Source organism: Camelina sativa, chromosome 20, assembly GCF_000633955.1.
Source record: "Camelina sativa cultivar DH55 chromosome 20, Cs, whole genome shotgun sequence".
Classification (NCBI taxonomy): Eukaryota; Viridiplantae; Streptophyta; class Magnoliopsida; order Brassicales; family Brassicaceae; genus Camelina; species Camelina sativa.
In genome coordinates, this window is record NC_025704.1 from 18,353,927 (window position 1) to 18,378,076 (window position 24,150).

Below are 24,150 nucleotides of genomic sequence, written 5' to 3' on the forward strand. Positions count from 1 at the left end.
TCTGGATCCGGGGGATATACCGATTATTCGGAGTATGACGGTCAGTAAAGTCCAGCAACCGGATCGATTAGTATGGCATTTTACCAAGTCAGGAAAGTATACGGTTAAATCAGGATATCGGCTAGCCAGAGAATTAATGACGGAAGTCGAATACGGGCCGACTTGTACGACCCTTAGAGCCCAGTCGTGGAAACTCGATGTTACCCCGAAGGTCCAACATTTTTCTGACAGACTGCTTCGGGCACTCTCCCAGTGTTAGAACGGCTTGCGTATAGGGGTGTCCGGTGTGATACTCTATGCAAACGGTGTGAGTCTGCACCAGAAACTATTAATCATGCTCTTTTTGAGTGCCCTCGCTCGCGCGATGTTTAGGGGTTGTCACCGATTTTGTTAGTTCCAGATGGCTTTCCATATGCTTCAATCTATGCAAATTTGGATTTTATTTTCTGGCGGGCAGCTTCTCAGTTGGGGGATCCTGATGTAGCTCTTCGTCTCCCCTGGATACTCTGGTCACTATGGAAAGACAGGAATAAAAAAGTTTTTCAGGGGTTAGAGGCCGAACCGATGGAGATTTTACTTCTGGCGAATAATGATAAAGTACTGTGGGAAGAGGTCAAATCTTACTCAAACAATTATTCGCATACTATGCCCCTGTTGGAGGACAGGGGGGCGTTTCCTCGATGTCAGATTAATGTTTCATGGAAAGGTTCAGAATCTCTACAGGGTGTGGGGTGGTGGTATTGTAGTGATGAAAATTCGACACTTCTTCTGGGAGCACGGAGTCAGAGACGAGGTCCTACATCCTTACATGCAGAGTTACAAGCCTTGATCTGGACTATGGAGTCACTATTGGCGGCTGGAGTTGTCTGCCAGAGCTTTGAGACAGATTGTGCAGAATTGGTGGCGATGGTGTAGGCGCCATATGATTGGCCAGCTTTTTCGAATCTGTTGGAGGAGTTATTTTTGCTCAGATCACGCTTTCCTTCCTTCTCCCTGACCAGGATCACTCGAGAGCTCAACGTAAGGGCAGATTGTCTAGCCCGTTCTTCAAGATCTTTATTTACTGAAAATTCTCTTGTAAACTTTTTTCCTCCGGTTTGGACAACCAATCTTGGAGTTATCTTTTAATTTAATTAATGTTTGGTTGAAAAAAAAATATATATATATATAAGCCCTGCGAGGTGTACCACGGGTGAATATCTAGTTGAATATATTTTGGCCATATATATTGATTCTGATCCCAAGTTATCATAAGTGTTCTTGATTGCTTAAAAAGTTTCTTTAGCCAACGGCTGTTGATGTTAAGACACTTTGTAAACAATTCAGTCTCAGATTAAATGATTGCAAGATCTATATTAATTTTTATACTATAATTTTTTCTTTCAACAAATTTAATGAATTAACCCATTAATCGATTACGAGAAGAACATAGTAATAAGTTTATAATTACCTACATTTTCTATGCTACTTTGAGAGATCTATATATGTAATAAGAATCCTCTAAGAAGATTTATTTTAGCTGAACTTTAGGTTAATTTTTAATTTTATACACAAGGCACACGTAATTTTATCATGTTAATTAAAATTCCTATAAACAAAATAGAGTCAAGCCGTTCGAGTAGGCCTAAATTCACGTAATCTAGCATTTTGGGTTGTATAATATAGCAAGTTTTGATCCAAAAAATATACTCTATAGTAGTTAGGAACATTAGCGTAATCTTTTTAAAGCAGAATATTTCAACCCTCACCATAATTACACTAACTTTCCATTCTCCGTTGCCTCCTGTCTTTTATCTTCTTCGACTTCTTCGTCATCTTGTTTTTCTTTTCAGACATAAATTAGATAGATAAACATGTCTTGTTTGTTCATCTTCATAGCTTTGGTTCTGAGTTCTTGTGTCGGATCGTTGACAGCCCTTGATCAGACTTGTGGCAACAAAGTCGTGAACACTATCGTCGTCGACCAAACCGGCCGTTCAGGTAAGTTCCGTACGGTTCAAGCTGCCATTGATTCGGTTGGTGAATGGAATTCTCTATGGATCAAAATCAAAGTAAAACGAGGTGTTTACGTGTAAGTAAAGACCTACTCACTACTGTTATTATATATATTTTTTTAAATCGAATTTTAGAACGCAACGTTCTCGATCGACCACAATTTTCTTGCGTTTGATTTGTTTTGAAAGTAAGAAATTACTGTTTTTGGTGTTAAAACGATGACCTACTAACACTTGACTTCATCTTAGGCTTCTCCATAATTCTACATATATAGATAGTCTTTATCTAAATATTTGTCTAGGTTTTCATTTCTTAGAGTATTGTTAATATATATATTCAAAACATAATAAACCCTAATTAAACTTTGATGAATTTTCCCATTAATATTGAATATATTGTTTTGATGTAAATATTTCAAGACGTTTGTAAGAAGTTAAGAACTACATCAAATCTGGTCGTCCGTAATTTATCCGTCATTCAATCAATTTAACGAGTTGTATGATAATTAAATGTATAAAACAGAGAGAAGGTGATAATACCATACAACAAACCGTGCATAATAGTAGAAGGAGATGGACAAAGAGTCACGACCATCACGTACAACGGTCACGAAGCAACTGACATCAGCTCAACTTTCACTTCGTATCCACCCCATGTTGTCGTCCGAAACTTATCAATCATGGTACGTAACGGAACGGAGCACCACATTATCTTTTGACTATTTTTTTTTTTTCTGACGTAACAATATAATTTAGTATTTAGTACTGATACATTCTTATATGGTTGGCGTGGCAGAATACGTACAATCGTTTGAATAGTCTTACTACTACAGCAAATGGTATGAGTTGGGAAATAAAGCCAGCAGTAGCCGTTTCGGTTTATGGCGATAAATCTGCGTTTTACAACTGCGATTTCTTGGGGTTACAAGACACAGTGTGGGATAATCAAGGAAAACATCATTTCAAAAATTGTTACATCGAAGGTGCTATGGATTTCATTTTTGGAAGTGGCCAATCTATTTACGAGGTATGCGTACATAGTCTCTCTCTATATTATACACTTGGATTTCAATGGCAAACACGGAAACCGTACTTGATCACTATTTACCCAAAGAAACTGTTACATTGATATTTTAAAGACCTTTTGTTAATTAGACAAACGCCCTAGAAAGGCGGCACAGCTGCACCCTGTAGTAAAATCAACTTGCTGTTCTAGAAACAGTAATATGATCAGTCATTCAAAAGAAAAGAAAAACTTTGTTAAAAATTTACGATTCAACAAGTTGATGAATTTGAGACCAAAGATTAAGAAGATGTATATAGTATATACATTTTAACTAAAGAACATATAAAATGTTTGATCGATTGACAGGACTGTCAAATAAACGCAACGGCAGGAGCATTGGCATCAGAAGTGGCGGTTGGGTACATAACGGCACAAGGAAGACAAAGTGAATTGGACCCAAGTGGGTTCGTGTTCCTACGTGGTAGTGTATCAGGTAGCACCAGTGTCTATCTCGGACGAGCCTATGGTCCATTCAGCCGAGTCATTTTCATCCAAACCGATCTCTCTTCTGTCGTCCACCCTAAGGGTTGGTTCCCTTGGCACCAAGGTGGCCACATGTAAGCGCATCTATAACATTCCATTTAATTTTATGTGATGATGATATATGCAAACTATATATTAATTTTTTTTTGTTTTTGGTTTAGATCGAGTTTCACGTATGCAGAAGTTGAGTGTAAAGGAGCAGGATCGGATATATCTGGAAGAGTTCCTTGGATTGACAAACTTCATTCTTTTGACACTAAACGACGATTCTCTGTCTCTAATTTCATCGACCAAGATGGATGGATTTCCAATATTCCTCGTTTTTAATTGTTTATGAATCTTGTATTTTGTATTTTTATTTTCTCTTCTTGTTGAATATTATTATTGTGTTTGAACTTTGAACTATAAAAGACTTTTTATTTTCTTACATAATTTCATTTACCTTGTAAGACTAGTCTTGGACAAATTATTCAAACCAAACTGAACTGACTAATATATGTATATATTTTCCCGATTCGCTTCTGATACATTTTGATCGCTCTTTTTTATATAACTTCGGTTTTGGTAATTTACCAAAAAAGAAAAAAGAATCTTCAGTTTTTGGTTCAGTTCATAATATTACCCGAGCAATCCAAATAGTTATTAGTTATTATTATTGTTTCATTTTATTTTCAAGTTTGATTCTTTATATTTTATAGTACTCAACCAATTTTCATCAAAATTGTACTAAAAACTAAAAATTAGCCAAATTTTATACGAATACCAATTTCACAAATTTATAGAAGTAAACAAATAACATCATGGAATTTTTTTATAATGTGTGATTAACAAATTTTTATTTATTTATAAAACCAAACAACATAACCGGAAACCCCAAAACCAGAATTCCAATGATACGGAACTGTTAATTACGGTTCAAAATTCAATCTCGTTAATCATAAGCGAACTTTTAGTTATATACCTTAACTAACTAACCGTCATAATCGAATTCGAATAACTCAAAACCCAATCAATCCGAACCGATTCTATTTTCGGTTTAACTTAACTCCTTTCCTCCAAAAATCGAATCACCCCAAACGCCAACAAATCCGAACCAACAAACCCAATGGCCATGGATGATTTGGTTAGCCAGGTGGCTATGCATTACTGGTTATAAACTAATCTACGTGGCTTAATCTCCCTTACACAAAAACTCTCTCTGCTTTTTTCACGCCCCCACTTGAGTTGAGCTCTTCTGCTTAACGGCGTGCTTCGCGACGAACCGCCATAGATAAGGTTCTCTCTCTTTTTTCATTTTCCCCCCTCAGGTTGAATAAAATTATGTGGTGGCGATTAAGTTAGCCATAGGAGGGGCGGAAAAAAAAAATACCCAGAGAGACGAGTTTGTTTGATTTGCATGAGTCTTAGAGAAGACGAAGAGTACGAAATCAAAACTCGAGGAGAGAATCAAATCCCGGAATGGTTGCTTCCATGGCTCTGGTCAGGCACCACTCTCCGTCGTTCGATTTCCCGTTTCATTTGCCGGTCGACAGGAGCCGTTTTTTATCGCCGGTGGCGTTTTCTACAGTTCGTCATCGCTTCCCTTGTTGTAGATGGTTAAGTCTCACCTCATCACCTTCATATTCTCGCAGGTTCGAAAAACTCCTGGAATTCAAACCGTTTTGTGATTTTGATCTCTGATGCTGATTGTGAAATTTTCTGTACTCGTGATTAGGTTGAACAGCTTTAGTTCAAGGTGTTCGATTATAAACACTGATGTATATCATGATTTTGTCGCTACTACTGATGATGACATCAACGAGGATTTGCCTACTACTACTCCTCCAATTGAGGATCATTCTATTCCCATTGTTCATCTCGATACCAATCTCGCGGTTACTGAATCTCTCAGCTTACTAACCGAGTCTACTTACGTAGATACCGTTTTGACAGCATTGCCCGTATGTTCTTCCTCATTTTTGATCAAAAACCAAGAGTTTCTATAGTATTGCTTGAGCTAATCAATCTTTGGTGGTTTCTTGTTCTTGGTTTTAGGTCTTGTCTGAGGAGGAGCAGACTGCCATTGCAGCCACTCCAGCTCACCCTGAAGGATTATATGGTTAGAGCTCTCTCTCTCTCACCAGTTTTCCTTAATTGAACTTGCTGAACAAATGAGATTAAAATGTCTTCATTATTGGCATTTATCAACATGATGACATTTACTTGGTTTTTATCAGTCTTATATGCTAGTTGTTTGGTCGGAAATTTGGTTGAGCAACTTTGGAATTTTGCTTGGCCGTCCGCCATTGCAATGCTGCATCCGAGCTTACTACCTGTGGCAGTCATCGGCTTTGTCACTAAACTGGTGATCATTGCTGGGGGTCCAGTGGTTGGAAAGTTTATGGATTATAGTCCGAGGGTTCCTACATATATCTCGTTGAATGTCGTTCAGGTAATTTTTAAGAAACATCTTAATGATTCAGTATATAACATCACATATGACTTTGTGGTTACTTTCCTTCAACACCTGTCATCAGACATAGCAGTTAAGTGTCATAAGCATAGTTTATATCTACGTGTTCAGGCAGCTGCGCAAGTGCTATCTGCAGGAATGATAATTCATGCATACACTGTTCCTTCCACATCAGCATCGTCAATTCTTCTGCAGCCTTGGTTCTTTGCATTGGTATTCGCAGGGGCCATTGACAGCCTATGTGGAATAGCATCTGGAGTCGCCATAGAACGTGATTGGGTTGTATTGGTATGCTTTCTTTGTGATGCCATTGAATACCTGTTTTCGTCAGTGGAAACACCTACTGAAGTAATTAACTTATCATTTGGTAGTTGGCGGGAATAAACAGACCAATCGCTCTTGCACAAGCAAATGCTGTTCTCCACAGGATTGATCTACTTTGTGAGGTATTGTAATCCTCTTAATATATTTTATGTTCTTTCTGATCTTTTGATTCCAGTATTAACCAAATGACAAAATTTTAACCTTAAACAGATTGCTGGGACGATGTTATTTGGCATCCTCCTATCCAAATATGACCCTGTGACCTGCTTAAAGTTTGCTGCCACACTAATGATTGGTTCTTTACCAACCATGGTAAGTAGCAATTCCCTATAAACTTTTGGTTACTCTTCTTTTCAAGACTGGAAAGTATGGTCTTTGAAGCTAAATACGAAAACACAAAGCTGCTGTTTTGTATGAAGCTGAACTATGTAGAATGGGATCATTCCTGTTCCTCATGGGTTAAGTGTGAAACTCTATTTTCTTAATCATAAAGAGCTTTTAGCCTAGATCCGGTATTATCAATGTTTTTAACTAGAGAAATGTCTTGTCATCAACATTGGAGTGATGCTGTTGTGCTTCAGATCCTAGAAACAATTCCATTTGAACATTACCAATTTTACTGGGACTTCATTCCGTCTTGCACTTCTAATAGACAAAGTCTTTTTTCTCCAGACAGCTCTTATATGGCTGACCAACAAGTTCTCCTCTGGTGTTCTGGACCGTCCGAAATGCTCCCAGAGCAGCTGTGCTGCTGAAGGACCTCGTTCTGACACCGACAGTATTTGTAAGAAGACCTTATTACTTGAAAATGTTTGGATAAGCATATTATATGATGACTCGAGCATTTAGACATCACAAATACCATTTGCTTTGTTTATCAGTTGATATTGGCATGGAAACTATCAAGCTCGGATGGAAAGAGTATATTCAACAGCCAGTTCTTCCCGCTAGCCTCGCATATGTCCTTCTCTACTTCAACATTGTCCTCACCCCAGGCAGCTTGATGACTGCATTTCTAACACAACGATGTATGCTACTGTAACTTGGTCCCTCACTTTTCTTTAAACTGTTTGGGATATTACTCAACAGAATTTACACCAAACTTGTCTTTTCAACAGGTGTTAATCCATCAGTTATTGGGGGTTTCAGTGGATTATGCGCTGTTATGGGCGTGGCCGCAACTTTTTTATCAGCAAACTTGGTCAAACGATTTGGCATTCTAAAGGTTGAACTTTGTTTCCGTCATATAGTCTCTTGGGCATGTGTTGCGTTCTAGCTGGTTAATGTTATTGCGTTTGCGTTTTAAAACGATGCAGGCGGGTGCGGTAGGATTGTTTTTCCAAGCTTCACTCCTTGCTGTTGCTGTTACAGTTTATTGTAGCTCTTCTCTATCCCAAACAAGCCCACTCTTCTTCTTCTTGTCCATGATTGTAAGTTTATTCCCCATCTCTCTCTCTTTCTAACCAGTAAGATTACACACAGTTTTGGGTTGACGGAAAGGGAAACAAAATGCAGGTATTATCGAGGCTAGGTCACATGTCTTACGGTCTTGTGGGAGCTCAGATTCTCCAAACCGGAATTCCATCGTCCAAGGCCAATCTCATCGGTGCAACAGAGATCTCAGTGGCGAGTCTAGCTGAATCGCTGATGCTCGGAGTAGCCATAGTGGCAAATGACGCTTCCCATTTCGGTTTTCTTGCGGTTCTGTCTCTTTTATCAGTTGTTGCGGCCTCTTTGATATTCTGCAGACTGCTGAGAAATCCCACTGATGAACAAAGACGACTCTTCTCCTTCGACCCTCTCTCACACTGATTTGGAGTTTTTACATTGAGATGTTTTGTATAGTATTTTCTTTTTCACTGTATAAATTCTTTATTTTAAGTATAAAGAGAAAAAAAAAAAACCATGAGTTCGGACTTTGGTGTATATAAATTATAAACATCAAATTTGAGAAAATCGAAAGAGGATTAAGCGACCTGATTTGAATGAAGACTAAACCGGTTGAACCATAATTATTTTCATAAACCGAGAATTAACGGGATAATTTCACAATCAATTTCAAAAACCGGAAAATCGGAATCACCCAATTTAGGTCGGTTTGGTTCGACTTTGTTTTACCACCCTCCTTCCTTCCCTGATGAAAAGAAAAAACCTAGAGGTCATTTAGAACAGAGAGAACATAAACCTTTGCCAAACGACTCGCTCGCTTTTCGTTTGTTATACAACTTCTTCTTCGTCTCTACCGGCTCTCTTATCGTCTTGGTCTGCGTTTTTTTTTGTTTTGTACTGTTCCGTCAATGGAAGCTAATCATCCAAAGGATGAAGCGTATCTTTCCGCAGTCATCCCCAAACGTACCAAGCAGATCCAAGCCAATCAACTCGAGTCTCTACCACACGATCCAATCAAGTAAATACTACGACGCGTATTTTCATATGTATCACTGCGATCAGTATCTCCAAGGTTTCAATTTGTTTCTGGAAGATTGATTTTGAGTTTTGGTGTTGTGTGTGTGTGTGTTTAGGATGACATCGCCAGATGGGAATGTGAAAGAAGGAAAGAAACGGGAGAAAACTCCAATAGATGATCAAGTAATCGCCATTAACGATGCGGTTCACAAGCTTCAGCTCGCTATGCTCGACGGTATCACTGAGCAGAACCAGCTCTTCGCGGCGGGGAAGTTAATATCTCGATTAGACTACGAAGATGTCGTCACTGAACGAACCATCGCTAAGCTCTGTGGTTATCCTCTTTGCCAGAGATTTCTCCCTTCCGATGTTTCTAGAAGAGGCAAGTATCGGATTTCGTTGAAGGAGCATAAGGTTTACGATTTACAGGAGACGGGAAAGTTTTGCTCCGCGGGTTGTTTAATTGATAGCAAAACGTTTTCGGGGACTTTGCAAGATGCTCGTACCTCGGAGTTTGATTCGGTGAAGTTGAATGAGATTTTGGCGTTGTTTGGTGATCCGGAAAAGAAAGGTTCTTTGGATGTGAATAAGGATTTAGATTTGTCTAAGCTTGTAATTCGGGAGAATTTTGAAGCGAGAGGTGGAGAAATGTCTTTAGAGCAGTGGATGGGTCCTTCTAATGCTGTTGAAGGTTATGTTCCTTTGGATCAAAGTGATTGCAAATCAAGGAATTGCAAAGACAGAAGTGGTAAGTTCGATGATGAACTATGGAGTGAAAAGATTGTTCAGTTACCAAATGATTGATCAATGTATAATATAAGTTTTGGTTTTGGCAGATTCCAAGGCTACTCAAAAGAATCAAGAGAAGCATGAGAACCCGCCTTTTAGCGAGATGGATTTCACTAGCACAGTAATTATGCCTGATGAATATAGTGTTTCAAAGCTTCTACCGCAAACCAAACAAGCTTCTCCTGTTGGGGAATCTGATGATGGCAAAGGGAAAACAGTATTCCGAGAGCAAACTGTAGTTCCTCCCACACAAAAGAAATCAAGTAAGCACTAAGGAGCTGTTAAGAGTAGGCCTTACGACCAACATAATGTAGCCATATATATTACTTAATCTTTCTTAAAGGTATTTGATTGGTATCATGAATGACTTTTTTCTATTCTTCTGGGAGTTCATGTGATAGTTATTGGGCTATTTCTGCTGATGCTTGGGACAGTAAATACTGTTTTCAATGCTCTCTGTTTATCTGGATGATCTTGAGTGTGTACTGTGCATTTGCAGGGTTTCGTCGTGAAAAAGAAAAGGAAAAGAAGACGTTTGGGGTTGACGGGATCGATTTTGCGAGCTTTGGGTTTGATGGGATAAGTTGTGTGAGCTCTGGTACTGGAAATGATGGACATAGCGTTGAATATAGTGTGTCTAAGCAACCACCATGTTCAACAGAAGATCCTATGGGTGGTCAATTAAAAAAGGATCATAAGACTTTGGATGAGAAAAGTTCTCTAACAGGATCCTCTTCTGCATCTAAGAAGAAAAGTTTGAGGCTTCCTGCACAAGCCAACAAAGCTTCTCATGGAGGGGAATCAGAGGATGGCAAAATGAAAACAGTTATGACAAATTTTGGACAAACTGCAGTCCCCCCCAGAAAAATATTGGGTAAGAGCACTTAGTAAGCTATAAAGGATAGTTTGGCCTTACATTCAAGAAATCGCTGAGAAATAATCTGTAATTCTGTATATGTTACCTTTTTTCATTTTGAGGTACTCATCTGGTATAACAAATGAGTTTCTTTATTCCTTGGGTGTCTGAGTTGTTCTAATTATTGTTAGGGTGTTTTTGTGCCTGCGTGACCCTGTTTGTCTGTCTAATATTGAAGTCTATTGTGCATATGCAGGTTTTTGTAATGATCCTGAAATAGAGAAGGACATTAAGAATTTCGGGTTTGATGAGATGGGTCTTGCGAGTTCGGCTATTATGAGTGATGGATACGGCGTAGAATATAGTGTGTCTAAGCAGCCACAATGTTCGATGGAAGATTCTCTTAGTTGCAATCTAAAAGGAGGTCTTCAGACTTTGGACGGAAAAAGTCCTCTATCAGGATCCTCTTCTGGTTCTAATACGAAGGGCTCGAGGACAAAACCAGAAAATTCAGGAAAGAAAAAGATTTCTATTGAATACCATGCTAATTCTTATGAAGATGGTGAAGAATTACACAAAGTTCAGGATGTGTGTTCATCAAGTGAAACCGTTACAAAGTCATGCCTTAAAACTTCTGGTTGTAAGAAGCTTAGCCGTTCAGTTACTTGGGCGGACCAGAATGATGGCTGTGGTGATCTTTGTGAGGTTAGAAACGATGATATCGCCGCAGGTCCTAGCCTGTCTTCAACTGATACAAAGGATGTCAATAGTTTATCACGCCTTGCAGTAGCAGAAGCCTGTGCTACAGCATTAAGCCAGGCTGCCGAAGCTGTATCTTCAGGAGATACAGATGCAAGTGATGCCAGTAAGTCCATAGGAGGTGTTACTTATGTAATGACACACTTTGGTGTCCATACGTTGTGAACTTGCATGAGTTACTAAATTGTGCACTTTGACATGTTTTATATAGCTGCAAAAGCTGGAATAGTTTTGTTACCAAGTACACATCAACTTGATGAAGAGGTTACTGAGGAACATATCGACGACGAAGAGGAATCAACTCTTCTGAAGTGGCCAAATAAGCCCGGTATTCCAGATTCTGATTTGTTTGACCGTGATCAATCGTGGTTTGATGGACCTCCCGAGGGCTTCAATCTCACAGTAAGTCTCTTTTGCATTTCAATTTACTCGCTCATTAGGACTCCGTTGAACTAAACTTACTGGTCCTTCTCCTTCGTCAGTTATCAAGTTTTGCTTTGATGTGGGATTCACTGTTTGGCTGGGTATCATCGTCCTCTCTGGCATACATATATGGGAAGGAAGAATCTGCTCACGAGGAGTTCTTATCAGTTGAGTACCCTCGGAGGATTATCTTGGGAGACGGGCTTTCCTCAGAGATCAAGCAGACAATTGCTGGGTACCTTGCCAGAGCTTTACCCAGGGTCGCCACTTATCTCAGGCTGCCAATAGCGATATCCGAATTAGAAAAGGGACTGGTACTTTTCCAAATTCTTTTTCTGTTATTCTACTAATAAACCAAAATAGCCAATTTTAGTGAAATTAGTGGTTTGTTTCCTAGTGATTTGTTTCCTGTCTATCTTTGTAAAATGTAGCCATTAATCCTAGAAAAGAAACCTTAGTATTGAAGTATGGAATCATATTTGAAAATATAAATTCTTTATCAAGTTCCTCATGAGAATATTGTCAAACTTATGCTGGGAAGTTTTTATATATAGTTGTCACTGATATTGGTTGTGATTTGTTGGTGAGCAGGGAAGCTTGTTGGAGACAATGTCGTTGACAGGGGCAGTTCCATCATTTAAGATTAAAGAATGGCTAGTGATTGTTCTTCTTTTCTTGGACGCATTGTCTGTATCACGTATCCCTCGGATTGCACCTTATATATCCAACAGAGACAAGGTTAGTTGCAGTCAAGTTGATCATAGTATAGTAAAAGGTGAAATCTAAGTGGACTTAATCTGTTGATTATGTTGGTGAAAAAATATCAGATTTTGGAAGGAAGTGGAATTGGAAACGAAGAGTATGAGACAATGAAGGATATCCTGTTACCACTAGGTCGCGTTCCTCAATTTGCTACCCGAAGCGGAGCGTAGACAAAACCAAGGGTTTGGTAGAAGAAATATGAAAATAGAGGAGTCTATAATTATGAAGCCATTTGATGTTGAGTAAGATCTTCAAGTCACTTATAACAAAGATTTGTCGCATTTCAATTTGATAAATGGTTTACAGACTTTGTGCTGTTCCTGTTGTAGAAATTTGTTATATAAAAACATCACTTACTCCTCTTACTGTATTCTGTGTATTGGAGAGGATTTGAATGGTAAAACTCACTTTTTAGAAAGCCTTCTTACTAACTAAACCGGTCGCACTCTAATTATTTTTCTAAACCGATAATTAAACGGGATAATAATTTACACAATCGATTTCAATAACCGGGAAACCGAAATCACCCAATTTTAGGTCGGTTTGGTTCGATTTTGTTTTCTACTGATAGGAAGGAGAAAAAAAAACCCTAGAGGAGGTCAGGTCACACAGATAACATAAACCTTTGCAAAGGCTTTTGATGCTCCTTCGTCTTACGGCTCGCTCTATTCGTCGTTACACCTCTTCTTCTTCTTCGTCTCTACCAGCTCTCTTCTTCTCGGCGTCGTCGTTTTGTACTGTTCCGTCAATGGCAGTTAATCATCCAAAGGATGAGGCGTATCTTTCCGCCGTCATCCCAAAACGTATCAAGATTTTCGAGCAGATCCAAGCCAATCAACTCGAGAAGCTTAAGTCCCTGCCGCACGATCCGATCAAGTAAGTACGATGTCGATGTTTTATATGTATCACTGTGATTTGTTTGTCTAGAGTTTCAATTTGTTTGTTGAAGATTGATTTTGGATTTCTGGCGTTGTGTGTGTTTTAGGATTACGTTGCCAGATGGGAATGTGAAAGAAGGGAGGAAATGGGAGACAACTCCAATGGATATTGCTGCTCAGATTTCAAAGGGTTTGGCAAATTCTGCGCTGATTTCAGCGGTCGATGATGTTCTCTGGGATATGACTAGGCCATTGGAAGGTGACTGTAAGCTTGAGCTTTTCAAGTTTGATAGCGATAAAGGTCGCGATACTCTCTGGCATTCTAGTGCTCACATTCTTGGTCAGGTATAAGAGCTTAATCATTTTATCAAAAAGTTTTGCTAGTGGTGAACGATTCGTTTATGGTAGATGTGGGTGTGATCTTGTTGCAGGCTCTCGAACAGGAGTATGGGTGTCAACTATGCATTGGACCATGTACAACGAGAGGAGAGGTAAAAGCATCTTGTTTGTGCTAATTGTTACTTGTTTGTATGTTATGTTCCATCATTTGTGAAGTTCGGTTTCTATGTTAAGATGTTTCCTTTGCCCTAAGAGAGAAAGGTGGAATCACTGGTCTTGTTGTTTGTATTTCAATGAAGTGGTGTGCAAATGTGGCTATCGCTGATGTGATGGATTTATTATTGCAGGGTTTCTACTATGATGGATTTTATGGTGACTTGGGCCTGAACGACAATCACTTTCCTAAAATCGAAGCAGGTGCTGCAAAAGCTGCTAAGGTATCGTTTCGTCTTTAGTCTGATATTTTCTTCGATTATCTTGAAGCTTTCTTACAATATATGTTGTAAAATAGTTGGTTCGTTTCTCAAACCTATTAATGAAAATTGAATGATATATGTCACCCAAATTTTAGTCATATTTTTCTATTTACATCTCAGGAAGCACAACCATTTGAAAGGATTGAAGTGACAAAGGATCAGGCACTCGAGATGTTTTCAGAGAATAAGTTTAAGGTGGGTTAAGCTGTGGATAAATATTATTGAATTTTGTTATGCTCCCTTAACTTTACGCTTATTTCTGTCCTCTTACGTTGTTTGGACTCATTATTCTAGGTTGAAATCATCAATATTTTGCCTGCGGACGAGACCATTACTGTCTACAGATGTGGCCCATTGGTGGATTTGTGTCGTGGACCGCACATACCAAACACTTCTTTTGTGAAAGCGTTCAAGTGTTTGAGGGTGATTTGCTACTGTGTCTCTAGAAGCTACATATGTACAGATTATAGTTTGTTTTCTTATGCTGACAAATATATTTTTCTTAGGCTTCATCAGCTTACTGGAAGGGTAGCAAAGACCGTGAGAGCTTGCAGAGAGTCTATGGGATATCTTATCCTGATCAGAAGCAGCTGAAGGTACTCATATTTCTTGAATATTATGGCAGCTACGCTGTATCATAAGTATGAGTAATATCTATAATCTTTGACTTGGTCGTTACAGAAATATCTTCAATTTCTAGAAGAAGCCAAAAAGTATGACCACAGACTATTGGGCCAAAAGCAGGAACTCTTCTTTAGTCATCACCTCAGGTATTTCATTGCTAATATACTGTGTTTTCCTCTTTGTGTTTCACTGTACATACATATATTCACCATCCTTGAGCTTCAGCCCTGGAAGTTATTTCTTTCTTCCACTCGGCACTCGTGTATATAACAAGTTGATGGACTTCATTAAGAAGCAATACTGGCAAAGGGGTTACACAGAGGTTTTCCTTAGCTCTCTCATCTCATATATTTAATATACTTGTTGAGTGGGGATCGCTAAATAACCTTGCGCTGGTAGGTCATTTCACCAAATATGTACAACATGAGTCTGTGGGACACATCCGGACATGCTGAAAACTACAAGGATAATATGTTTACGTTTGATGTGAGAGGACATGGAAGCCTTAAGAGTTTCTTGACTCTGTTACTTAAGCAAGCAGCTCTCTAAGTTATATTCTGCGCATGAATGACTTATCAGAATGTTCCTTGTGTAGATTGAGAAGCAAGAGTTCGGGCTGAAACCTATGAATTGTCCTGGTCACTGCTTGATATTCCAACATAGGGTCCGCTCATATAGAGGTGTGACTCTGTTCCTTTTGTGCTATTTGATATCACCAAAAACAGATCTATGAATAATATTAGTTGTAGAAATTAAAGTTCACTCCATGAAATTCTGGCAAAACTTGTGGATTACACAGTGCTGACGTTTTCAATGACAGGAGACTTGTTCCAAAGTGTAATTTGTATTTTGTTATCTTCAAGGACTATGGCTAATGTTTTCCCTTTATAAATCTTACTAAAGAAGTTGTCTGTCATTTATCTGGACTGACGCCATCTTTTGGCTGCTTATATTATCTGATCTGTAGAGTTACCTATGAGACTGGCTGACTTTGGAGTGTTACACCGCAATGAGGCAAGTGGAGCACTTAGTGGGTTGACTCGTGTCCGACGGTTCCAGCAGGTAGATTCTGTATCCTTGTTTACTATAGTTTATTATCATTTTTCCCTTTCCATGATGCATGTTTGATACTTAATATAATGTACGCATACTTTTTCAGGATGATGCACACATATTCTGTACAACGGAACAGGTTTGTGATATATGTGTCTTATCTGGTACTGTCGGAGCTCCTTTTCTCCCAGTTTTTTTGTTATACTTAATGTCATCTATTTGCAGGTTAAGGAAGAAGTGCAGGGTGTGTTGGAGTTCATTGACTATGTGTACAAAATTTTTGGGTTTACCTATGAGCTAAAACTTTCAACGGTACCATATTTGATGATTTATTTACCAGTGCATCTACCAAATCTTATAGTCTTAGCGTGACATGTTTCTATAACCATTATTTGCATGTTAATTTAAATTTCAGAGGCCGGATAAGTACCTTGGGAGTGTGGAAACATGGGATAAAGCTGAAGCGGATCTCAAAGAAGCTATAGAAGCTTTTGGAAAGCCATTAGTGGTATTGGCACTTGTTGAATACTCAATTCTATTCACAAAAGTCTGCATTCATTCTAATGTGTGCTGTTTTGGCAGTTGAACGAAGGAGATGGTGCATTTTATGGCCCAAAGATAGACATCACAGTTTCTGATGCGATGAATAGGAAATTCCAGTGTGCTACTTTACAGGTTATGCTCTGAAACTTTTTTTAGTTTTTCTGTTCTATGCATTCCATTGCTGTAATCAGTGCAGGAGTTGATTGTATGTTTCTTGTCGCCTCTATCAGCTTGATTTTCAACTTCCGGATCGCTTCAAATTGGAATACGCAGCTGAGGACGAAGCGAAGAGGGTTAAACCTGTAATGATACATAGAGCCGTGTTGGGATCTGTGGAACGTATGTTTGCCATATTGTTGGAGCATTACAAAGGAAAATGGCCTTTCTGGATTAGTCCGCGCCAAGCCATAGTTTGCCCTATATCAGAGAAATCTCAGAAATATGCAGAAAAGGTTAAGTTTGTGGCTTTGCCTGTACTCTTTTAGTTAGCGCCTGTGGTTCGTATTAACTTATCTGCAGCATCTAATCTCTAGCGTGTCTTTTGGCACATTCATTCAAACAGGTACAAAAGGAAATTCATGATGCTGGGTTCTATGTGGATGCCGACTTAACAGACAGAAAGATCGATAAAAAGGTGACAATATTGGATCATGTTCCCATTGTTGTTCTCTGGTTGGCTGGTGATTCTAAATATTGACTTGAGTAATGATGATTGCGGTGTGTCTGTAGGTACGTGAAGCTCAGCTTGCGCAGTACAACTACATTCTGGTCGTGGGTGAAACTGAAGCAGCTACTGGACAGGTTAGACAGCCATCCATATTAAGAGTCTCTCGAGTTTAATTAATTTTGTTTTGTGTGAAGACATTTAAGACCAATTTGTTTGTTGGACCTTCACATTTTCAGGTGAGTGTTCGTCTGAGAGACAGTGCAGCCCACTCGGTGAAGAGCATTGAGGATTTGCTGGAAGAATTTAAGGCCAAGACTGCCGAATTTGTATGAGATCCAACTCCTGAAACTCTCCTGAAAACTGAAGTCATGATAGGATGTGTTTTTGTTTTTGCAAATTAGAGTCGGACCAGGATTTAAGTCTTTTTATCTTTTTCATCAAACCATATTAGGCCTAAACCATATTATACTTTTGATAACTTACAGCGACATTATTCTGTTTGCTCTCCTTTAAATTCAAATTTAAGATACTTGGAAAATAACCAAACCGATGTTAGAAAAGTAAGAACATCACTTGCAGAGATTATTGTATCCTTCAATTTTTCTCTTGCGGTTCTCAAATCCGTGGATTTAACAAATCCAGTGGAGTTAACCACAAAAAGAATAATGCACTTTTGAATGCTGTTCGAGGCCACCGTGGAGCACCCTGATAATCTTGTGTAGATCTTGCTCACAAAGCTCTACGCGATGGTATCAAATTTTTGTTGTGAAGGAACATGGTGTGAAAACTAACACAAGGCAACAAATGGGGAATTCAGGAAAGCCTAAGAAGCTCTTAAGAATGCTGAAGGATTGCTTATGTGATTCTGTTGCCATAAAATTCTGCTGAGCTTTAGAAGAGTTATACTCTGATTAAGTCATTGTTTCTGACCTTGTACACATTTTGTTTAAACTCTAATCAAGGTATCATTATCATCATCTCCACCACCACCATATGACTTCACTAGAACTCACATTTTCTTTTGACAGAAACTATTGTGTAGCTTCTATTTATTTAAAGAATCTAAAGATTCGCAATCTTTTAGAAACATTCTTCAATTATTATTATATTGAACCAGGGTCATTATAATTATTTTTTAATAAAATATGGAATAAGGTTGTGTTGCCCATAAAATTCCTAGTCCAACAAGATTTAACACCAAATATCATCCGGACGAACGGACCGGACCATTGTGTATTTCATGAGTTCAGGACTTAGGGTCAGGAGGACTTAGGTCGGACCGGATTCGGGTCATTCGTAATTCTAACTTCAACAACTTTTTTTTAATAAGCAAAAAAAAAGAAAACCAAAATTGTTCGAATTTTTGTTGTCAACAAAGACAACAACCAACTTGTTTAGCTTCTGTTTTTTTTTTTTTTTTATTTATTGATGGAGCATTCTGACACAAGACAGAGGTACTATAGGCTAGTTCTGCTTTTTCTCTAGTGAAAAAAGAGAGAGAGAGAGAGAAAAGAAAAGAAAAAACACATTAAAATCTGTGACAACATCTCTCACGTGCTCTCTCTCTCTCTCTAATTGCAGTTGCAGCAGTTTGTATCCAAATCCACGCGCCTTTTTCCTCTCTCTTTCTCTCTCTCTCTCTCTCATTAGATTAATCAAAACTTTGAAACCAGTTTCCAGTTTCACGTAGCCTCTCCTCAGATCCGTCCCCTGGAAGCTCTGTATGTGTCTTCAAATCTCTCATCTCTTTAGTTTCCTTTCATGATTTCTCGATTACCTTGGAGATTAAGCTAATTTTTTTGTGGGTTAGGGTTTCTTTTTAGAAATCGGGTAATGCACATTTGTGTTTTTTTTTATCTCTCCTTCCTTCTTCGTTTCCAAACGCATACCCAGTTTTGAACCTCTGACATCTTTTTCGTCTATTGTTTTTATATCTTCGATTTTAAAGTTTTGAATTTTGAATTTGAAAAAAGTATTATTAGGTTTCTTCCATTTTTTTACTTAGAAAGTTCTTTTTTTTTTTTCTCTTCTCCTTTGTTTTGTTTTGGTTTAGCAACTTTGGGTCCTCTAGGGTTTACAAAAAAATTGAAGCTTTTTTATGTTCTCTTCTTTTAATGTTCTAACACCATCTTCTTCTGTGAAGGTTTGCAGAGAGAATGGGGTTTATCTCTAGGAATGTTTTTCCGGCGTGTGAGAGTATGTGTATTTGCTGTCCAGCTCTCAGGTCGAGATCTCGTCAGCCCGTCAAGCGTTACAAGAAATTGCTTGGTGAGATCTTCCCTAAATCCCCTGTAAGTGTGTGTACCCTCCTTGAAGCTCACTTCGTTATAAAGTTTCCACTTTTCACTTGTGATTTGGTAACATCTTTGCTTCAGACCATCTGGTATAGGTTTTGATTTGAGAGTTTGTAAACGTGCTTGGGGTATATTTTCAACTTAGGCTTTGTATGAATGTTCTCTAGGATGGTGCACCAAATGAGAGGAAGATTGTCAAATTGTGCGAGTATGCTGCCAAGAACCCGATCCGTATCCCTAAGGTAGAGTTTTGGTTTTTGAATCTTACTACTTAGTTGGTGAGGAGGAGTCTTGTGTTTAAGTTCTGTTCAGCATATTCTGTTTTGTGGCTGTCACAGATCGCCAAGTTTCTTGAAGAGAGGTGTTACAAGGACCTTCGATCTGAACAGATGAAGTTCATTAATATTGTTACCGAGGCTTACAACAAAATGCTTTGCCATTGCAAGGATCAGATGTAAGCTTTCTAATACCTGGCAGTTTTAGGAAAGCAAAATTAGTTATGCAAATTCGTAGCCTGTTTTGTTACTTCGATGATTACTTCGATGATTCTTAAACACTTGCCTGTTTTCTTTTCCTCTTATTTAAGGGCTTATTTTGCTACAAGTTTGCTGAATGTGGTTACGGAACTACTTGAAAATTCAAAGCTGGACACACCGACCATTCTTGGATGCCAAACATTGACGAGGTTCATTTACAGTCAGGTAAAATGTTAATTGAAGAACATTAGGAGAACTATGCATACTGAGGCTTTGACTGATTTAACAATTCAGAATGTTCATGGCTTCTACACTTATGCTAGTCCATGTTGAAAACGTGAAATTTCTCACCCTTCATCTGCTATGAACAGGTTGATGGAACTTATACTCACAGCATTGAAAAATTTGCACTCAAAGTTTGTGCATTGGCTCGTGAAGAAGGTGACGAACATCAAAAGCTGTGTCTAAGAGCATCTGGCCTGCAATGCCTTTCAGCGATGGTACTAGAACTAGTTCTTTTAGTCTTCCAAATTCAGTCAATCTTACTCCCAAAAGTTTCTGTCCGGTTTTAACAAGTTTTTCTTATATTTGCTTCTTCACCAGGTTTGGTTTATGGGAGAGTTTTCGCATATATTTGCTGCTGTTGATGAGATTGTACATGCCACTCTTGATAATTACGAGGCAAACATGATTGTTCAGACCAACGAAGACAGAGAAGAGCAAAATTGTAACTGGGTAAATGAAGTGATTAGATGTGAAGGCCGAGGGACAGCAGTTTGTAATAGCCCTAGCTACATGATTGTCAGACCAAGAACAGCAAGAAAAGATCCGACTCTGTTGACCAAGTAACTCACTTAATCCTCTATTTGTTGCCATGATGTCTTTGTATTTTTCTCTTTGCTAAGTGCCTCATTCTCTTTTTATTGTTTTAGAGAAGAGACTGAGATGCCCAAAGTTTGGGCACAGATATGTCTTCAGAGGATGGTTGACCTGGCTAAAGAAAGCACAACTCTGCGGCAAATCTTGGATCCTATGTTCAGCTATTTCAATTCTAGACGCCAATGGACTCCCCCAAATGGGCTGGCCATGATAGTTCTCTCTGATGCAGTATACTTGATGGAAACCTCTGGTATCTTCTTTATGTCTTGTCTTGTTTTCTTAGAATATTGGGTTTTTGTCTAGACACCTTTTTGTCTAAACCTCATAGCTATGTTTCTTTATATATATTAGGGAGTCAGCAATTGGTGTTGTCGACTGTTGTACGCCATCTTGACAATAAGCATGTTGCCAATGACCCTGAGCTCAAGGCTTATATCATACAAGTTGCTGGTTGTCTAGCAAAGCTGATCAGGACTAGCTCGTATCTTAGGGACATAAGTTTTGTTAATGACTTGTGTCGGCACCTGAGGAAAAGCTTTCAGGCAACAGCTAGATCAATTGGAGATGAGGAACTCAACTTGAACGTGATGCTTCAAAATTCTATTGAAGATTGTCTGCGGGAGATAGCCAAAGGAATTGTTAATACACAGCACCTATTCGATATGATGGCTGTTTCAGTCGAGGGACTTCCTTCTTCAGGAATTGTTTCACGCGCAGCGGTTGGATCGCTGTTGATACTTGCTCATGCAATGTCTTCAGCATTATCTCCATCTATGCGTTCACAACAGGTGAACTATAGTTTTTTTTTTTTTCTTCCTAGTTTCTAACATCATCTTTACAGATTATTTAATCCTTATTTTAATTTTATACAGGTTTTCCCAGATGGACTTCTTGATGCGCTTCTAAAAGCAATGCTGCATCCAAATGTCGAAACCCGTGTAGGAGCGCATGAAATATTTTCAGTAATACTGTTGCAAAGTTCTGGTCAATCTCAGGCTGGACTTGCATCAGTGAGAGCTTCTGGCTATCTTAATGAATTAAGAAACTGGAGGAGTGATACAACATCTGCCTTCACATCTATTACTGCTCGATTAGACAAGCTCAGGAAGGAGAAGGATGGTGCCAAGATTGAGAAGAACGGTTATAATAATAATACTCACGAAGATCTTAAGAACTACAAATCGTCCCCAAACTTTCACAAGTTGAATTCCATAATCGATAGGACTGCTGGTTTTATTAATCTAGCTGATATGGTAACATTTTTTTCCTTGCTTACAATTGGATGTTATGTGCTATAGGACCATCACATGTTTATGTTTATGCAATTGTCTGATACTGTCTGGTGATGCAGTTACCTTCAATGATGAAGTTTACAGAGGATCAAATCGGGCAATTGTTATCTGCATTTTGGATACAATCGACTCTTCCTGATATCTTACCTTCCAACATTGAAGCTATTGCTCATTCTATCAGCTTGATGCTTCTTTCCTTGCGATTGAAGGTCAACATAAAGTTTCTCTTCTTTTCTGACTCTTAATATTTCACTTTCATGATGCCATACTTAACCTCTCATGATCATTTTTTTATTGCAGAATCCTGATGACGGGCTTGTTGTTCGAGCCTTCCAGCTGCTCTTCTCATTGAGGAATCTTTCTTTGGAGCTTAATAACGGTATTGATTGATGATAATACTCTCTCTTAAATTGATCAAAGTTTTAGAAATGGCTTATGAGCAACCAAACTTTCTTCATTGCCAGGTTCATTACCCACAGTTTGCAAGCGGTTGATCCTTGCTTTATCCACAAGTACGCTGATGTTCGCTGCCAAAATATATCAGATCCCTCATATTTGTGAAATGCTGAAGACTCAAGTTCCTGGTGATGTGAGTTCTCTCAGATGTGTTGTTTCAGTTATTAATTTCATCCATGGAGATTGTGTAACATGACTTGATTATGTGCTGAATTTTTTTCAGGTGGATCCCTATCTATTCATTGGCGATGACTTACAACTTCACGTAAGAACACAGGCAAATATGAAAGATTTTGGGTCCTCAGGTGATAGCCAGATGGCTACTTCAATGCTGTTTGAGATTCGAAGCAAAGTAGAGCTGTCCAACACTATTATAACCGATATCGTCGCAAAAAATCTACATAAGATTTCTAAGGTAATTCTTATATATTCTGTTTCTCAGTGGGCATTAGCTCTGATCAATGGCTTTAGGCACCATAAAAGAGTATAAACCTGGTGATTCTTGTGCTGATTTTTTTATATATATTTTCTTGTTAAGCTCGAGGAAGCTGATGTGAAGATGCAACTCTTGGAGTCATTCACACCTGATGATGCCTTTATGTTTGGATCACGACCAAATGTTGAACCTCAACCAAACCAAAGTGTCTCTAAGGAATCGCTATCCTTCGATGAGGTAAACTATTCTCTGAAGACCCATATTCTTTGGGATTTTGATGATAAAAGGAACTGTAAACACTTGTGTTTCTTTTTATCACAGGACATACCTGCAGGTTCAATGGCTGAGGACGAAGTGACGAGTGAACTCTCTGTGCGTTTTCCTCCAAGAGGATCTCCTTCACCATCTATTCCTCAAGTTATCAGCATTGGCCAGCTTATGGAATCTGTAAGTGTAGACTGAATTCGGCATAAAGAAGATACTGGCTGATATATAGATATCTATGTTGTTGTCTCTTATAGTTGGTTTGTTATTTGTTGTCTAGGCGCTTGAGGTGGCTGGTCAAGTAGTTGTGTCATCTGTCTCTACTTCACCGCTTCCTTATGACACAATGACTAACCGCTGTGAAACATTTGGGACTGGTACTAGACAGAAGCTCTCAAGGTGGTTGGCTACTGAGAACCGCCAGATGAATGGTCTCTACAGAAACTCACCAGAGGAATCATATGCACTTGAGAAGGTACGTAACAGTGAGTAGGGTATATATTTTTGCCTACCAAACCTACTTATAGTAAACAGATTAGAACTACAAACTGTTGAAATCTGCTATGGTCTTCAATCATAGTGAGAAAGGTCTTAACTTTATGATTACTAGGCTTACATGTTGATACGCTGTGTTACAGGTAGTAGAAGATGGGAACATCTATGGAAGAGAATCTGGAGTGTTGCAGGATTCATGGTCCATGATGAGACTACCTCCAGCTAGTCCCTTTGACAATTTCCTCAAAGCAGCAGGAGCTGGAAGATGATTCGACTAACTTCATAATATATAAATCTTCTCTGTAGAAAGTGTGTAATCTTGTTGTTGTTATTGGGTTTGTAGAGAGCTAACTTATCTAGACACAAGCACGATGCTTCTCTTTCTCTGTTTCAAAACAGACACAGACACATGTGGTAGTGATATCTAGAATCAGTAGTTGGCAGTAGTAAGTAGTAATGCCGTTAGGACAAGAATGTTACTGTTGTTGTTATGATCCATTAGAGAACGAACCAATGCTCTATCTACTAGTTTAATGTATCAGATTCTCTATATTAAACTCATCAGCAAACAAAATCGAGGATTTAAAGTTCATATCTTTTACTAATGACGGTGAACTAGACTGGCCGGTTTGGGTTTGGGTTTGGGTTCCAATGAACCGACATT

General features: G+C 38.7%; 5 protein-coding genes across 7 annotated transcripts; all 5 read left to right on the forward strand.

The window, feature by feature from the left end:
• On the forward strand, positions 1,672 to 3,880 carry LOC104771158 (putative pectinesterase 52). Its single transcript, XM_010495633.2, has 5 exons — positions 1,672 to 2,071; positions 2,518 to 2,677; positions 2,791 to 3,021; positions 3,367 to 3,617; positions 3,705 to 3,880. The coding sequence occupies exons 1-5, from the start codon at positions 1,854 to 1,856 to the stop codon at positions 3,868 to 3,870; spliced, it is 1,026 nt and encodes a 341-aa protein (XP_010493935.1). The 5' UTR covers positions 1,672 to 1,853; the 3' UTR covers positions 3,871 to 3,880.
• On the forward strand, positions 4,747 to 8,235 carry LOC104771159 (solute carrier family 40 member 3, chloroplastic). The gene is made up of 12 exons (XM_010495634.2): positions 4,747 to 5,174; positions 5,258 to 5,483; positions 5,578 to 5,641; positions 5,760 to 5,974; positions 6,107 to 6,283; positions 6,367 to 6,441; positions 6,530 to 6,631; positions 6,992 to 7,103; positions 7,201 to 7,347; positions 7,438 to 7,544; positions 7,636 to 7,749; positions 7,835 to 8,235. The coding sequence occupies exons 1-12, from the start codon at positions 5,002 to 5,004 to the stop codon at positions 8,129 to 8,131; spliced, it is 1,809 nt and encodes a 602-aa protein (XP_010493936.1). The 5' UTR covers positions 4,747 to 5,001; the 3' UTR covers positions 8,132 to 8,235.
• LOC104771160 (putative RNA polymerase II subunit B1 CTD phosphatase RPAP2 homolog) lies at positions 8,439 to 12,619 on the forward strand. Its single transcript, XM_010495635.2, has 9 exons — positions 8,439 to 8,726; positions 8,842 to 9,473; positions 9,562 to 9,777; positions 10,014 to 10,388; positions 10,627 to 11,235; positions 11,341 to 11,531; positions 11,612 to 11,866; positions 12,144 to 12,290; positions 12,380 to 12,619. The coding sequence occupies exons 1-9, from the start codon at positions 8,617 to 8,619 to the stop codon at positions 12,482 to 12,484; spliced, it is 2,640 nt and encodes an 879-aa protein (XP_010493937.1). The 5' UTR covers positions 8,439 to 8,616; the 3' UTR covers positions 12,485 to 12,619.
• LOC104771161 (threonine--tRNA ligase, mitochondrial 1-like) lies at positions 12,899 to 17,435 on the forward strand. Its single transcript, XM_010495636.2, has 20 exons — positions 12,899 to 13,190; positions 13,300 to 13,537; positions 13,624 to 13,683; positions 13,879 to 13,968; positions 14,128 to 14,202; positions 14,302 to 14,430; positions 14,514 to 14,603; positions 14,689 to 14,777; positions 14,857 to 14,953; positions 15,031 to 15,117; positions 15,227 to 15,311; positions 15,599 to 15,693; positions 15,791 to 15,823; positions 15,910 to 15,996; positions 16,100 to 16,192; positions 16,267 to 16,359; positions 16,458 to 16,679; positions 16,790 to 16,861; positions 16,957 to 17,028; positions 17,131 to 17,435. Exons 1-20 carry the CDS (start codon positions 12,955 to 12,957, stop codon positions 17,224 to 17,226), a joined length of 2,139 nt encoding a protein of 712 aa, XP_010493938.1. The 5' UTR covers positions 12,899 to 12,954; the 3' UTR covers positions 17,227 to 17,435.
• Positions 18,417 to 24,047, forward strand: LOC104771162 (protein EFR3 homolog B-like). 3 transcript variants are annotated; one of them, XM_010495639.2, is made up of 18 exons: positions 18,417 to 18,615; positions 19,046 to 19,191; positions 19,356 to 19,430; positions 19,527 to 19,642; positions 19,775 to 19,889; positions 20,036 to 20,164; positions 20,268 to 20,509; positions 20,597 to 20,793; positions 20,895 to 21,331; positions 21,416 to 21,796; positions 21,895 to 22,044; positions 22,136 to 22,214; positions 22,300 to 22,424; positions 22,515 to 22,706; positions 22,830 to 22,964; positions 23,049 to 23,174; positions 23,272 to 23,466; positions 23,630 to 23,755. In XM_010495639.2, exons 2-18 carry the CDS (start codon positions 19,051 to 19,053, stop codon positions 23,753 to 23,755), a joined length of 2,961 nt encoding a protein of 986 aa, XP_010493941.1. In that variant the 5' UTR covers positions 18,417 to 18,615; positions 19,046 to 19,050. The 3 variants fall into 3 exon arrangements, with proteins under 3 accessions (XP_010493941.1, XP_010493942.1, XP_010493940.1); XM_010495640.2 differs by having other exon boundaries at positions 18,418 to 18,615; positions 19,038 to 19,185; XM_010495638.2 differs by having other exon boundaries at positions 18,419 to 18,615; positions 19,038 to 19,191; positions 23,630 to 24,047.

What these genes read in the sequence shown, in the direction of transcription:
- LOC104771158 (XM_010495633.2), top strand. Translation starts at nt 1,854, where the DNA reads ATGTCTTGTTTGTTCATCTTCATAGCTTTGGTTCTGAGTTCTTGTGTC. An exon ending in TCCGAAACTTATCAATCATG is followed by an intron (nt 2,678 to 2,790) that starts GTACGTAACGGA and finishes TTGGCGTGGCAG; the next exon opens with AATACGTACAATCGTTTGAA. An exon ending in TGGCACCAAGGTGGCCACAT is followed by an intron (nt 3,618 to 3,704) that starts GTAAGCGCATCT and finishes TTTTTGGTTTAG; the next exon opens with ATCGAGTTTCACGTATGCAG.
- LOC104771159 (XM_010495634.2), top strand. Translation starts at nt 5,002, where the DNA reads ATGGTTGCTTCCATGGCTCTGGTCAGGCACCACTCTCCGTCGTTCGAT. An exon ending in AACGTGATTGGGTTGTATTG is followed by an intron (nt 6,284 to 6,366) that starts GTATGCTTTCTT and finishes ATCATTTGGTAG; the next exon opens with TTGGCGGGAATAAACAGACC. An exon ending in TGCATTTCTAACACAACGAT is followed by an intron (nt 7,348 to 7,437) that starts GTATGCTACTGT and finishes TCTTTTCAACAG; the next exon opens with GTGTTAATCCATCAGTTATT.
- LOC104771160 (XM_010495635.2), top strand. Translation starts at nt 8,617, where the DNA reads ATGGAAGCTAATCATCCAAAGGATGAAGCGTATCTTTCCGCAGTCATC. An exon ending in CTACCACACGATCCAATCAA is followed by an intron (nt 8,727 to 8,841) that starts GTAAATACTACG and finishes GTGTGTGTTTAG; the next exon opens with GATGACATCGCCAGATGGGA. An exon ending in ATATATCCAACAGAGACAAG is followed by an intron (nt 12,291 to 12,379) that starts GTTAGTTGCAGT and finishes AAAAAATATCAG; the next exon opens with ATTTTGGAAGGAAGTGGAAT.
- LOC104771161 (XM_010495636.2), top strand. Translation starts at nt 12,955, where the DNA reads ATGCTCCTTCGTCTTACGGCTCGCTCTATTCGTCGTTACACCTCTTCT. An exon ending in TTTCAGAGAATAAGTTTAAG is followed by an intron (nt 14,203 to 14,301) that starts GTGGGTTAAGCT and finishes TCATTATTCTAG; the next exon opens with GTTGAAATCATCAATATTTT. An exon ending in CTGATCAGAAGCAGCTGAAG is followed by an intron (nt 14,604 to 14,688) that starts GTACTCATATTT and finishes TGGTCGTTACAG; the next exon opens with AAATATCTTCAATTTCTAGA.
- LOC104771162 (XM_010495639.2), top strand. Translation starts at nt 19,051, where the DNA reads ATGGGGTTTATCTCTAGGAATGTTTTTCCGGCGTGTGAGAGTATGTGT. An exon ending in TTCTTTGGAGCTTAATAACG is followed by an intron (nt 22,215 to 22,299) that starts GTATTGATTGAT and finishes CTTCATTGCCAG; the next exon opens with GTTCATTACCCACAGTTTGC. An exon ending in ATCTACATAAGATTTCTAAG is followed by an intron (nt 22,707 to 22,829) that starts GTAATTCTTATA and finishes TTTCTTGTTAAG; the next exon opens with CTCGAGGAAGCTGATGTGAA.